The 16,467-nt window shown below is 37.6% G+C and overlaps 1 protein-coding gene across 6 annotated transcripts in view; it reads right to left on the bottom strand.

Annotated features, from left to right (window-relative positions):
* The window catches only part of rbms3 (RNA binding motif, single stranded interacting protein), a 365,750-nt gene that overhangs the window by 12,181 nt on the left and 337,102 nt on the right, over positions 1-16,467 (bottom strand). For all 6 annotated transcript variants that reach the window (XM_028460582.1, XM_028460581.1, XM_028460583.1 and 3 more), the window contains one exon: positions 10,194-10,304. In XM_028460582.1, the coding sequence (XP_028316383.1) occupies positions 10,194-10,304 (111 nt within the window). The remainder of the gene's footprint in view (positions 1-10,193; positions 10,305-16,467) is intronic.

The following is a 16,467-nucleotide window of genomic DNA, read 5'->3' as shown; positions in this document are numbered from 1 at the left end:
ATAAATTCTGACCGCAATGCAGCAATGTTTGAATGAAAATCCATGGCATAGACTGAGGTAACGCTCTGGTACCACAGGGGTTTGGACCACTAGAACACAATGACATATAGGATGAATAATGTTTGTTCGGATGACAGGGAAAGAGATGCTTAACTTCTACAGTCAATTACAATGGGTCTCCTACACTTAGAACACAATCATTTCAGTTACCAGGCTTCTTTATTTCTTAATGAGATGGTGGGTAGTGGGATATTATCCCCAAGATATGAACTTTCAGTAGCTGGGTTTCCATTACAGATTTTCACAAAATAAAAGCAATATTTCTAAATGTTGAGAAAGTAGAATTGGACTTTGAACATGTTTCCACTGAACGTTGCTTTGGCCACGAGCCTCGTAAGTCCCGTGAAATCTCATCCTCGCTGCAGAAAGCCGGACGCTCAAAACCTCCTTATAACACACCGCATTCTTTTGTTGTTTCACGTCTAATGTGGCACTAATCATTTTTAAGTCTAATGCTAAGAAATGTCCCAGTCTCCTCTTCTGTCTACACGTACCGCGTCATGTTTTCTCTGAGAACAGTGGTCATGTGACCAGGTACGTCACGCTCTATGACATGTATTTGTGGAAAAAGTGTTTCAATCGCACTTTTGCGACACATTTCGATATAAAAAACGTCTGAAATTCCTCCTCATGAAAGCGTCAAAACTTTTTAGCGATACTTGAGTGCTTTTTCAAAATTCAGGTGTGTCCATTACCAGTTTTTATTGCGCTATTTAGATTTTGCACATTTCCAAGGGTAATGGAAACACAGCTACTTTTAGCATTCTCTTTTAAATGAAGCCCAACATAATACACAGAATAACTCCCAAAACACACAAATCGGCAGCAAAATGACCAAAAAATTCCCAAAATACACAAAATGGCTCATAAAACATAAAATGACAATAAAGGCGGACAAAACAACAACTTAAAGAAAATGACTACAACACATTACAGAATAGCTCCAAAGACACACAAACTGTTAACAAAGTGACCCCCAAAAATACACAAATTAACAACAAAAATGCAGAAAAATACACAAAATTACAACTAGAACACAAAAAGCAACAAAAACACACAAAATGATTAAAAACTGACAAAGCATCAAAACCACAGACAAAGACAAAAAAGACCTTTTTACCCCTGTATTAATGCTCTGATTGGTCATTATTCTAAATGTTGACATGAATGTTGATGATGAGGCCCTCGGATCAGATACCATCACATTTTTGTGGCCCCCGCTGTGATAGAGTTGCCCATCCCTGCCATAGACTCTCTGTGGTCTATGGGAGTGGAGATACGAAGAGCTAGCCTGCGTGACAAGATCATAATATGTGAACATGATTGGTCTCCAAAATGGCCAGACCCATATAAAACATACACATGTACAAATATGTGTATTTAAAAGCTGAAACTTGACAAAAATGACATAATCAAGACATGAATTAGTAACGTTTTATTATTCAGCTTCAGAGCGATCATCTAAAGTGGATTCATATGACAGGTTTCGTATTGCTTTAAGGATCTAGCTCACAGGTAACATGACTTAAAATCAATATCTTCATAGAGGAAATGGTTTTGATTTAGTAAAGCCCAATGTTCAAGCTGGCTCAGAGTAATGTGAGCTCTGTTCTGTTGTTTAAAGCTGAGGGGAGACTTTTTTGTTGATGTACTTGGCATCTTTTCTGTCTTTATCTTTGCATTGGTTTTTGTTCTTTGCTGCCGTTTGGTCACTGCAGGGTTTTCTTGGTGAAGTGAAATGTTTCTCTTTTATGTTTGTTGGCAACACTATAGTCTGTCATATCCCTTTGGTTTCTTTGCTCACGATCTACCAACAGCTATCAACATAAAGTGTGCTAGTGTCAGGTTTCCCTACAATATACTTTTTCTAGATGACTTTCTTTTCCTTAAACACAATTCCCTTATCTGTTGTCCTTACTGCTCTGAGATGACTATGTTATAGATTGTGCTCCAAAAATAAAATGTAATGGAAGCGAATTGATCGGATTGGCCTGTGGCCGAGGATGCTACCAGATCTAAAAATGTGTATAAATCATTAGCACGTCTCGGCCTGTCGCTCAGTGGCCACACCAATCTATCCTCTCTGTGTTGACATGCTGTTCTCTTGTATCATCTGCAAGGTGAAGGATAGCAGTTGGTCAAGGCAAGACCATCCAGCCACTCAAGGTGGGTTATTAATGGCAGTGCAGCAAGGGGGGAAAGGCTCTGATGACTATTGATCTGAGCTGTGGGGCCACGACACGATAGGAGCTACTGCACCACCTCACTATAAAAAGATTTCACCTCTCCTTCCTCTGGCTTTGATAGTGGCCGACTGAGGTTTACACTGGAAGAATGCGTTGGGTCTTGAACAGGCTGCATTGCTGGCCTTTACTTTTGATACTTTGTCGACATTCACCATTTAGGTATGAGTGGACACAGCTTTTATCCTTTAGCTCTCAACTCTATGATTCCTGCTGTTCAGTTAAGTGCACACCTCTCCTTGCTGCATGTACCAGGAAACTGTTCCATATACTAAAGGTTTATATCTATGACAGCTCATGGTAAAAGAATTTTGTCCCAATAACAATGAGGACAGAATGGTTCTTAAACCAGTGGTTCCCAATCTTTTTTGTCCCCTGTACCCCCTTCACATTTTCGTCAAATCATTTGTACCCTCTCATCATATCATAAGTACCCTCTCAATATTTATTGTCATCTGTTTTTCTTCCATCTGTGCTAACTTTTCCTACACCGATTTTTACAAATAAGCTGTCAAAAAAATCTGAACATTCCCGAGATGTGATTGTGATTTGCAACTTTTACACTTTGTGATTTATTACATTTTTTTCTTTCCCATTCATTTCTATTCGAAATTTCAGCTTTTTTGACCAATTTCAACTTTTTCAACCTTACTGCTAATGTTCAGCTAATGCTATGCTAATGTTAACGTTAGGCTATGCTAATAGCTAGTCACTTGCATTTTCTTCAGGAAATGCAAATATTCTAGTTTCATATGCTTTTTCATTTGTGGAACTGCGAACTCTCTTAAACCGTTAAATGTGTCCCTAACATTGGTTCTCTAAGGCTTAATCTACAAATTCAAAACAATAAAGCCAATTTAAAGCAGAATTTAGTCAAACTGCTATTTTCATGTGATTACTTAAATCGTAAGTAAATACAAACTCCTTTGCAGAATGTAGATAATTATTGCCTCCTATTGTCAGAAGTGTGATAAAATGACTTCTACAGCATAAAATAATCCTGTTTCAATAAAATACAAAAAAAATATAGTGTTTCATTGAGCAATAGTACTGTTAGTTTGTGGTGAATGTGTCCTAAAAAGGAACTAGTAACATTTCCCGATTATTTTTAAATTAATTATTAAATCTTTCCGAGTACCCCCTGCAATGTGCTCCTCTTTTATAATAACTGTTTTATATGTACTGTATATGCTTTTATCTTGTGAATACTAGTTGTGTCTTTGTTTTAAAATGGATGCGTGAGTCTAAAATAAAGGACAACGATGTACATATTACATTTCTAGCATGTTTACTGATACTTTTGTTTGTTGGCAGTTCAGTGTACAGTCCCTGTATTTTTGTTCATTTTCATGATGTTATTTTTGGATGTTTGAAATTAAGATTTCAATTAATCACCATATCTTAAAAATAGACATCGGCCTGTCTACATCTAGTATGCTGTCACACGTTCTCTTAAATCATCTTTTAAAGGTCTTCTTCATTAAAAATGTCAATTTAAACCTTTTTGTGTGTGAGTTCTAAAGCATAGTGACAGCGTGTCTCATTTTTCTAGCTCAACCTTGAGCTACATTTTCCTCAATCTTGCTGATATTAAACTGGCATTGCTGATGTGGGGGCCTGTCAATTTATTGTTTCTGTTTAATTCACTTCCTTAAAGCTTATATTAGAACTCCTCTGGCTCTTTGCAATGTTTAGTGCAATGCTGCTAACTCCATTTAATGCTTCTGTGTTTTTTTTGGCTAAATTAAATAGTTTTTTTCTCTCTTCTGAACAATATTGGCATTGGCACGTATATTTAATGCACATTTAATGGAGGACACGTCTTAGCATTAATCCAAATCTTCACTACTGGTACCTTTAGGGCCACTGATTGCCTGTTTCAAAATTTCCCAATTTTTTTTCTGGGTGAACCCATTTGTGCGTCACATTACACTTTTCCATTTCCCAGTTTAGATGACTTTACAGGCTATTACATTTTCTGAAAACCTACCAAACACTTTCAATAGGGTTAATAGTGTCAACAGGAGAGAGTCAACAACTGTTCGCTAATTCATTTCAAATTTGATACGCTAGGATAGTTGCAATCATGCAAGATGAAATCGTAAAAGCTATGACAGCCACACTAGCTAGACCCTTTGTGAAACCTGTCATAGGATAAACATGTTGACGTAGCGTGGTGCGAGATTTTGAACAGGATTATTGGTGGAATTGGACATATTTGTCTGTTTGTCACACTTTTAATCACCTGTTTAAAATAGCGTGCAAATGCATGATATTGTTCCAAGACATGAAGAGAGGAGACTATATTTATATATATATATACTGTATAAATAGTCTGCCCATGCATGTATCTATATATACATATGAAAGAGTTTGTGTACATGTATGTATATGTATGTACTTGTACTTGTATAACCGGACACATACAGTGTGTGTATATGGATATATGTCAAAGTCTGTACATAACCTTTTCCCCTTTTATAACACTTAGAGCTTAATTGTAAATTTTGTTCCACATATATATACGTATATGTTTATTGTTTTGCACAACACATATGTTGCTTTTTTAATATTTATTCTTTATGTGTGTACATCGTTCCATGTCACACTTGCTTTCGCAATGCAAACTTGTTTCTAATGTCAATGCTTTTATGAACCAAATCAGTTTTCACTGGTTTAGTAGCTAAATTAGTGACACAAATTGTCTTCAAAAAGATGTCCCTATATAATAACATTGATTGTTACGTAGTAGACTTGCTCACATGTGTCAAACTCATGGCCCGGGGGCCAAATCCGGCCCTTTAGAGCATCCAATTCGGCCCGCAGGAGAAAGCAAAAATGACAGAGAAACCATGAATCATTGTGTAAAAGAAACTTAACAGTATTTGCAGGGGCGTCACAGTTTTCCCAGTGCTTATATTGCATGATTGCAGTCATTTTTAATGTTAAACTGTTGAAAAAACTAAAAACTCTGACAAAATCCTTAAATTTTCCTTAAATTACAACATTATATTTGTTTAAATTGCATGAATGCAGTCATTTTTATGTTAAATTGTTGAAAAACCGTAACATCTGACAAAATCATTAAATTTTCCTCAAAATACCACATATTGTTTGCTTAAATCACAATACTTGAAGTAATTTTTCATGTTAAATTGTTGAAAAAACTAAAATTCTGACAAAATCCTTAAATTTTCCTCAAATTACGACATTATATTTGCTTAAATCACATGATTGCAGTAATTTTTAATGTTAAATTGTTGAAAAAAACTCAAAGTTCTGAGAAAATCCTTAAATTTTCCTCAAATTACAACATAATATTTCCCTTAATTAAAAAAAAAAATTTAAGATTTAAAGTGAAGATCCTGTTGGGACTATTATCTGTTACTTATTGCTTGGATAGGTCGGTTTCTTACATATTTAGTGTTTTATGTATACGTAAAAAGGCAAACTATGGCACAACGTTGAAATTACTCATTTTCTGCATAAAATCTGTGGCCCACTTGAGATCAAACTACTCCGTATTTGGCCCTTGAACTAAAAAAAGTTTAACACCCCTGACTAGATGATTCCTCCAAAGTATTGTGAAAAGAACCAACATGCAAGTGACAGTTTGAACTGAAAGCAGAGGCAAGGTGAATGCTTCCAGCATGTTTTCAGTGTGAGTAATGATTAAATATAGCTTTTACACATTTATGTAAATGTAGGAACAACATACTGTCCTCATCTGGCCCTCAGAAACCTGAAGGAAACAGGAGGAATAATAAAGGAAAGCACTTCATACAAATCTGTCTCTCTCTGCCAGTGAAGCTGTCAATCATTGCTGTCACCATGACAACAGAGACTCGGGTTCTACATGCTATGACAGGAAAAGGATGGAGATCACAGTGGGAAGGTCACCTCTTGTCATGTCAAACACTGTCGCGAGCACACAAACGCAGACAGTGACAGGTGAGGCGTGCACACACACACGCACGCACGCACGCGCACACACACACACACACGCACACACACGCACACACACGCACACACACGCACACACACGCACACACACACACACACACACACACACACACACACGGATAATGACAAAGTGAACATTTGCAAATCCAGTGAACCCACAGTGACTAACAGGCACACGCGGCGTGATAGATAGACTTCTGTTAAGTGGCAGAAGCTCAGAGATGGTAAATAAATCAGTAACTGAGCAATATGCACCAAAGACGGTAAAATAAATCAGCGTGCAGCCCCGGATGACATGTTTATGTATCCCATCCATAAATAGTGAACGCCAGCTTCTTTAACATTCTGTAATCAAGTTTTTCAAAGCTGAGCGATACAACAAGCTGGGCTGGGCCAGTCCACAGGAAAACATCTACTGGTGAAACCGCTAACATACCAAAGCTGTGACCATTAGGCAGCACCAGTTCATGCTTTCTTGTTTCTGAGGCGTTGTTTTTCCTTGACCTAACGCTCCGTGTTGCAAAACAAGCCAGCATTTCTCGGAAAGCTGGAGTCACCCACGCTGGTGTCATAACTTGGGCGGACTGGGAACATCTGGTTCTTTTCTTAGAGAAACGAAGGAAGTCGCAGCTAAACACAAACAGCCGCAGTGAGTATTTCTGAGGTGTGGCTTCTCTTTCATCGGCCACCGTTAACTGTGGACTCTGTGCAGGTGCTTAGCAGTGGTGAGAGTGTGAGAGTCATGTGACCAGCAGGGCCAATCAAAACAACACACCACAAATGTGTGCATTCTAGGAATGAGCGCTATAGCAGTGTTTTTCAATCTTTTTTGAGCCAAGGTGCATCTTTTCATTAAAAAAATCTAACACTTGACTTGAAGTTTTATACATAAAGGCTGACATTACGCTGTCATTATTATGACATGACACCTGTCATTAGCATGAATAAGGTGTCATGAAGGCTGTCATTAAGAATCATTTGTTACCCTTACCCACTAGATCCTTCCACCTAACCCCACCAATGCCAACATAGCTCTAAAGGTGTCATAATTTAGCAAACAACACTTAATGACAACCTTCATGACACCTTACTCATGCTAATGACATATTGACAGTGTGACGTCAGCCTTATGTATAAAACTTCAAGTAAAGTGTGACCAAAAATCCCAAGTCACACCACCAACAAAAAATATATATGTATAAAAAAATGAAACTTTGTAGCCTATATTAACAATATACAGTCATTCTCATCAAAGTGCCTTGAATCATATAAGCACATAGAAAATATTTGTTTTCTTTCATATTTCTTCTTTCTAATAAATAGTGCAATTAACAATCTCGGTGTGTTTTTAATAGGAAGCAAATGAACAACACTTTTTTTTAATGATTTATTTTTTATTTTCAATTAAAGCGTAATTAACAATATGCAGTCATTCTTATCAAAGTGTCTTGAATACAAATAAAAAACTACAATATGATTAGAACTACAATTTAACTTTATTCTATTCATTATTGTCTTGTTTTATATAATTTATTTTTCATTTTATTATTAGCAACAGTAAATACATTTATATGTTGTTAGTTTTCAAAAATATTTTTTAGATTTTTTTATATGTACCCCGACACAGTGGTTGATAAACACCGCTCTATAGTATGCAATGTCACGATGTCATTACAAATTCTGATTCCTCACCACTTTTCACTAATCAGCTAGTGAGGACAACTTCACATCTGGTGCATGAATAAAGAAACATCTCAGTTCCCACTGATGATCAGGTGTGTCAGGTGTGTGTTTCAACCTTACAAAGGTTACACAGCACGTTGCATCAGGAAGGCTAAGCAGGCAGAAAGAGAGATTTGCAGAGTGTCGACCAGAGGCAAAAAAGTCCCTAACCCACTTTCTGCCATATTACGACCCATCAAACATCAGAGGCCATCATCATAGATTAGCCTTTCTCTAATCCAGGCTGTTAGCACAGCTGGGTCAGATTATGGGGGGGGAGGGGGGCGGCATAGCGTCACAGTCACTGACAGCTCACCTGAAAACACATGGTTAACTGTACAATACAGCACTGTTTCCATCACACGCTCACAGAGATCAAACGTAGCGCTGGAGCAAAGCCGTCTGCCCGCCTGGCCCCCGGCGGCAGGGTTAGGGCAGGAAGTCAGGCTTCACAACTGTGTGACACCTCAAGTCTACTTGATCCTTGGAAAAAGGGAGGGGTGGGGTTTGTGATTTAGAAGCCAGGGACTGAAGGTAAGCATGTGGAATAGGGAATACTGGTGGCCTGGAAGAGTTGAGTTGTGATTTAAAGAGTGACAAGGAAAGAAAAGAGTAAATTTAGGGGGTGAAAGGAGAGAACAGAAGACCCCGTCACACTGTTGGACTTCACAGGAAATCAGTTTGATGTGGAAGATCAGGAGGGATATTTGGCTTAAGACTCTGAACGTGAATGTTGCTGCAGGTCTACATGTGGTGTCAGCCTCAGAATGTTGCTTTTTTTCTTCTCAGGAAATGTTCCAAATCCATTCCAAAAACGTGTTTTCGAATTTCTGAAACTCACGAACAGCGACCACAAGGATTAAAAAAAAGCCTCAAGCTAGGTCAACATGACCTGTACAAACAGTGCAATGGAGACCTACCTCAATATATCCAAACATTTCACATTATCTTCCCAGAGGTTTTTTTTTTATATTACAAGGACGAAAGAGCTGAAAAAATTCCCACAAAGTAATATACGAGTTCAAGGGATAGTATTATGAAAAATGCACTGTTGCTACAGATATACACATTTTTTTTAGCCTCATTCAGAGGGCCAAAGTTGAAAAAGTTTTGTTTCCTTTCTCTATTGCCATTCCATATTTTGGAAAAAGTGAGCTTCAAACGGGTGAGTTGGATTTTGCCCCCTTATGACTCATAAGGGGGAAACTCCTCCTCCTGACAATCCTGGCTCCTCCAACCTTACATAAATTGTGAGCTCCTGCCTCTCAAACTTGTTCCCTGGGTAGTATAGAGTCCTGGCTGGCAAGGCCTGGAAGTCACTTCCATTGATTTTCCAAAAGCGCTTGGATTGGGCCGACCAAGGTATCAGCGGAAAGGTCAGGTTCCCTCGAGTCCGAATATGTGCCTCCCTAACGGGTAGAGTCCGAATTGTGCCCGCAAGAGCCAAAATGCACAATTGTCTGTGCTCATTTTCGTCAAAAAGTGTTATCAGTGGACAGGTTTTATTCCTGAGTCCGAATATGTGCTCTGTTTTTGGCTAGAGTCCGAATCGTGCTTGCTTGAGGCCCTGGAAGTGGGTGCTCATCTCAGTCCAACTAATGGGATCAGGAGCATCTCTGGTGCCCCTTTGGACGGGCAGGGTGCCTCATCCCTGGGTGGAGTCCTGGCTGGAAAGACCCTGGAAGTCTCTCTCATCGATTTTCCAAAAGTGCTCGGTTCGGGCTGAACAAGGTATCGGTGAAAAGGTTTGGTCCCTCCGAGTCCAAAGATGTGCATCAATCCCAGGTAGAGTCCGAATTGCGGAGGCCCTACAATGTTGGTGTTTCCTTCTACACAAAAACGGCCTGTTTTTAGGAGCGGTCATGAAAGTGACATTTCAGAATGCTAAAACTCTGCAAAAATGGCAAGTTTTGGAAAATACACCTCAAATACTATGTTGTTGGGGTTCTTAGAACAATTGGAGATGGGTAAAAAATAGCATAATACTGGACCTTTAAAGTATATTTGCCATGAAACTAAAAATGTGTTTCAGAGAAAGTATGCTCATCTATCCAGAATTTGACTTTACAAAAACACCAATGACTCCATGCTGCTCACAGATCTCATTAGTGCAACCACCCAGTAATAAGTCAAGCTAGCGTAACTGCACGGATCAGCATTTTTATTCTACGTGTGTTTCTATGTGACTTCATGATAAGGACTCACACTTCCTGTAGTGCCCAGGGACAGATGGTTCATCTGCTGGGTGAGGGGCCCCATCATGCTGGCAGGCTGCATGGACATAGTGTGGTCCATGGCTGGCGTGATCACTGCACCCTGAGGACAAAGATGAAACAAAAGATAAAGCATGGGGAAGAACAACAACAACACGGGGTCAAGCACTTCTTTGGCTTCTGCTCGCCTTTGACAATAACATTATATTTTATTATTAATAATAGAAATAAAGATCAACAAGAAATACTGCTGCACTCTACCCATTCAGATAGTGAGGTCTACCAAACAGTCAGTACATAGTTTCTGTACAAGACTACCATCACTTATCATCTACACCCTCATCATCACATATTGAACTCATAACAGACAGTTTTCTTGGAAAATTTCGAATAATAATTTCATGATTTTTGTCTATTAATTGATAAAATGCAAACATTTCTTCTTTAAGTGAAAAAAGCAAGCTGCACATCTGGAGTAAATTGGCAAAAATAAGTATTAAATATGGTAAAAACAGGATAAAAGTGACAATAATGGGTCACCATATGCAACATTAGGTGGGAAAAGTGGTGGAAAAGGTTTACAAGTGCTGAAAATATCTTGAAAGTGGAAAAATTGTGAAGAAAAGGCATTGAAATTTGATAGAGAAGTGGCAGAAATGGGAGGAATGTAGCAAAATAAGTTAAAATATGCCAAGTTTAATGCAGAAAAAGGACAAAAATAAACCAAAACGGGCTTGAATTGTTCAAAAAACTATTCCTAGTTTCTTGAAGGCATCTGGTGAGCCTCTCCCATGGTATGTCCATGCCGTTTAAAACTTATGAACACAAACATATTTGAATGTTAACCTGGGTTATAAATAGGGATGTAACGATTAATCGTAAGGCAGGTAAAAATCGATTCATAGGTATCACGATTGATATCGATACTTTGAAAATTGAATCGCAGTACTTTTTTTAAACAGCAGAGGGTGCTATATATTTATCCCTTCTCTTGTCCGGCAGTGTACCGTCGGGCGGAATCTGCTACTATTTTCTTTCTGGCCGCCTTCTACTCTTACATGTTAATGTTACATGTTCATAAATGATTCCTTACAGCTTTAGCACCGAAATAATATTTGTAATATTCCGTGAATATCTGTAAAAGTCACGTTTTTCTATTAGCTCTATCTGCAAGCATAGCATCTCTTCTTCACTGCTAGATTAGCTGCATGCCAACCAACCACTGGGTTACTAACGCCCTCTGCTGGTCCAAACAAATATCTGTGCAATGACGGTCCAATTGTTAAGGCACAAAATACATTTTCAGTTGCACTTTTAAAAAGAAAAAAGAAAAAAACTATTATGCAGTTTTGCATTGTTTACTATAGAACCAGAATTTAAATTAATAAGCTTCTTATTCATTTATATTATTCCTTTATTTATTTCATTCAAGATTTATTTTCAGTTAAATTGCATTGTTTTGAATAGTTTATCAAGGGATTCTTTTGACAATTAACAATAAAAGGAAAATAATACAGTATTTTCAATATTTTTCAGTCATCATTTGACTACAGTCCCATTTTGTAAAATAAATCGTGAGAGAATCGTATTGTGAACCCAGCATCGTGAATCGAATCGTATCGAGAGTTGAGTGAATCATTACATCCCTAGTTATGAATGGTCACCGCTATCAACATATCAACATTACACATGAAAAAGCTTATCAAACAGCTTAAAAACAACCTAAGCTACAAAGACGTGAAGCATACTGAGCACCAAACATGGACAATATGACACTCAAACACAGCTACGATCCAAACTGATTATTGACAGTAAGGAAATGTGTTGTAAGAAAATGAAATAATATGGTATTTGAAGCTAAAACGGATATTCTTTCATTTATTCTCTCACTTTTTTCCCTTTCTTTTAACCATCCGCTTTGGTGTCTCCCCATGCTACCCTGGTTAATACAGTGAAAAAAGAGGGGACGTCATGAAGTCATACTCTTTTATTGTCATGATAACTCAATTTTCCCAGCAATGAGGCCTTGGAAGGACAACATCTTAAAAATGCGTCAGCAAAGTCTGTGTGTGCGTTTGTGTGAGTTCATGTGCAGGTCTACAACACACTGACTCCTACAGTTATGCTAGTGAGGAATTGCATGTGCACTTGGCAGTGGTGACTCTGTTAGAGACAAACTGTGCAGACAGTGCATGTCAGATTTGCTCTACTGTGCACTTCCTGTATTCACAATAACAGCCAGAGGACATTTTTTCCCCCTCTGTCCTAAAAACAAGCTTCATGTGATGCGTCTTTGATTCAGAGTGTGTGCACTAGTAGTGCTTAGTGTTGAGTAAAGGTAAAGAGTGTTTTATTGTCATTACGTGACAAATCGTAAAACAAAAGTGCAGGTGAGCGAGGATGAATGAATCCTGAGCCAATGCTACACAGAGTATACGAGAACTGCCTTTAACAAATGACCCTGGGATGCTGTGCATCAGACATGGGCAACAGGTGGTCCATGAGCCACATGCAGCCCTCAGTCTAATTTTGTGCGGCCCCCGAACTAAGTAAACACAATGACTCAAAAGAACATACAGAGCTACAAAAATGTACAGAAAAATGACAAAAATCACATAAAAATGAGAATAAAAATGCACAAAAGGACAACAGAAATACACAAAATTAACCAATAAAGCAGACAAGATGACTAAGAATACACAAAATAACAGAAACAAAAATGCACAAAACAACTCAAAAACATTCAAAATTACAAAAAATACACAAAAGAACAAAAAAATGCACAACATTTACCAAAAGTTACCCAAGATGACTGAAAATACACAAAAATAACAGAAGAATTTACAAAATGACGAAACATGCAAGACAACTACATAAAAAAGTAAACAAAACTACAACACAAATACACAAAATTATAACCAAAAGCTGCACTAGAGTGCCAAAATATACGAAAATAACAGAAAACTTTACAAAATGACTAAAATTACAAAAAAATAACTCAAAAACATGCACAAAGACTACAAAAACTACAACAGAAATACACAAAATATGACTCCAAAAACAAACAAAATGACAACAGAAATACACAAAAAAAAACATACAACATGACACAATTAACAGAGAAATTTACAAAATGACAACAAAATTAAACAAATCAACTCAAAAACATACAAATTTACAAAAAATACACAAAAGAACAAAAATAGCAACAATATAATAACAAAACAAAAATACACATAATTAACCTAAAATTGCACAAGACAGCTAAAAATACACAAAATAACAGAAAAATGTACAAAATGACTCCGAAAACAAACCAAATGACAATAAAAACAAAGAAAACCTTTGTTCTTTCTTGTGTTAAAGCTCAGATCGTACAATATAAATGCTGACTTGAATGTTGATAATGTGGCCCCCTCTGTGTAAGAAGTTGCCCATCTCTGCTGTACATGTTCCCATCTACATGGTAAGAGAAAGTGGAGAAAGCTGCTCCTGCACAGGGAGACTATTGTAGACTACACAGAGAGGGTGGGCTTTAGGTCCACCCAGGACATTGGACCCTGATGCTAGAGGTCCGAGCTATTTTCAAGAGGATTAAGTTCTTACAGAGCCACATTGTTGTGCACACCTGGTCCTACAAAAGCCACAGAAAAGCCTAGCAAACAGTGGCAAACCAGTGATTCCTCCTGTTTTTCCTCTTTATTTTTCTCATTGTAGCCGAACGCAATGATCGACTGTCCTTTATAATGAGCATTAGCCATAATGTGTAAAGTATAAAAACAGAGCAATGATCTGATGCCTGTTCGCCACTGTAACAACGTAGCATTATGTAAGAACAAATAAACGACTCCTATCATTACCATCATCACTGGACTAATATTACTGATGCGTCATTATGTAGCTAACATTATGTCTTTCAAACTGCAGGCACACAGTGTTATGATGGATTATCTCCACTGGCAACATGTTAGAAAAGATATATATATATATATATACTGTACATATATATATATATATATATATATCAGGGTTGACGTCAATTATATTTTCCAGTTACAATTACATTTTCTAATACCTATGTTCAATTACAATTCAATTACAATTACAGTGGCTGGCATTTTTTCCAATTACAATCATTTTTTTCCTCTAAATGAATATATCAATTACAATTACGTTCTCAATTACACAAACGTTCAATTACAATTATCACAATTACTGAGCCTGAAAAAATTCACCTAAAAAAAGTTAACTTTCCTCTTGTGTTAGCATCTGTAAAATACACTAATAACAAATATCTATCATCTAATTTATTTCCTATCTATTGGTTACCTTGTTAGGCTTCATAACCAATGAAAATATAAGTTTTCATATTTTTGGTGTGGGCATCTGAGCCTTTTTTCCATCAGTAAACCCCTTGATTTCACTTTGTTTAAGTGGTAAAATGTGGGAAAGCTTGATATGAAACATATTCTAATAATTATTAACTACATATGTGTAGAAGTTGAACTGTAACACGGTTCTACAATTTTGCGAAAAATTATAATTAAACAATTTTAGAGAATTTTCATGGCAATTATAATTACAAAGTCAATTATCTAAACTCAATTACAATTTAATTATGATCACGACAGTAACAGATTTTTTAAAATTAGAATTACAATTATAGGTACGCCATAATTGTAATTCATGATGAATTACGTGATAAATATACCCCAACCCTGGCATATATTATGGTAAATGGTAAATGGACTTGATTTTATATAGCGCTTTATCACCACACTGAAGCAGTCTCAAAGCGCTTTACATAACAGCTCATTCACCCATTCACTCTCATATTCACACACCAGTGGGACAGGACTGCCATGCAAGGCGCTAGTCGACCACTGAGAGCAACTTAGGGTTCAGTGTCTTGCCCAAGGACACTTCGACACATAGTCAGGTACTGGGATCGAACCCCCAACCTCTCGATCAGAAGACGACCCACTACCACCTGAGCCACGGTCGCCCTGGTATTATGATGTACAAAACAGTACATTTTATTTAGTGCCATAAGGGTGATAGAAAAGGAGAAGAGGAAATGAGTAGGTGTTTCTTGGACAGAAAAGAGATGATTAAGAAGGAGAGGACGTAGGTCAGGAGGAGGCCAGCAGCATCTGAGAATGAAGGAGGAACAGGAGGGATGGAATGGAGGCTGGTGAAAGCGATTGAAGACAAAGAGAAAGTGAAAAGCAGAGGAAGAGGAGAGGAAAAGTGAGTAGAGGAAGCTGAGATATGGGGGGAGGGGGCTACCTGTTACTGATTCAGACCCTGACAATGGCTGTATAATAATGGGAAAGGGAGAGCAACGGAAAGGCTTAATTCACGGATGTGTCGGGCAGAGAGTTAAGCCGATTTGTGATTTCGATTTTCTGTGTTTTTGAGACGACTGAGTGTCTGCGATAAAGAAGGTTTCACTAAGTCTGTGTGTGTGTTCGTGTGTGTGTGTGTGTGCGTGTGTCCAGTGACCAACTGCTGAGAAATAACAAAGCGATCGACACAACCTAAAACAGTGGTACTCAAACTTGAATGAGTAACAATAATATTAACACACATTTTAAAGAATCTCATTTTGTCATCAACATCCCCCACCAGATTTGTTGTCATTATAACTCACAACCTTTTCTTAAATGTCCTAAATCTAAGAACTTAGATGTATACATAAGAAAATATCATCACATCAGAATATAAAATTACTAACTATCTTAAATGGTTTCTAAGAAAAGCTGTCCCTTTTGAAGAAAAATGGAACATGGGCAATAACTCCGAAAAAAATGATTGCACGCTTCTCATTTTCGAACTCCATCAAGATATTGATACCCTGAAGCCACACACCAAATTTGGTTATCCTACCGTAAAAAATTTCTGAGAAAAGCTGTCCCCTTTGAAGATACCTCAAACAGAGTCCAAAAAACGGAACAAGGGCAATAACTCTGAAAAAAATGATTGCACGCTTCTCATTTTTGAACTCTATCAAGTTATTGATACCCTGTAGCCACACACCAAATTTGGTTATCGATTCTTAAACAGTTTCTGAGAAAAGCTGTCCTCTTTAACTCGGACGGACGGAGCTCAAACCTATATCCCCCTTCCACACTTTGTTATGGCGGGGGATAATAAGTGGAAAGAAACAGTATTTAGTGCCCCTTGAATGGATTTATTTCTATAGTTTTTATCATTTCTGATCATCTCCCTCCATGGGACCAAGACTGATCCTTGTATGTTTAGTC

This window comes from Gouania willdenowi, chromosome 11 (assembly GCF_900634775.1).
Source record: "Gouania willdenowi chromosome 11, fGouWil2.1, whole genome shotgun sequence".
In the NCBI taxonomy this organism is placed as follows: domain Eukaryota; kingdom Metazoa; phylum Chordata; class Actinopteri; order Blenniiformes; family Gobiesocidae; genus Gouania; species Gouania willdenowi.
Note: the sequence above shows the minus strand (reverse complement) of the source record. Positions and strands in the feature narration are given on the sequence as shown.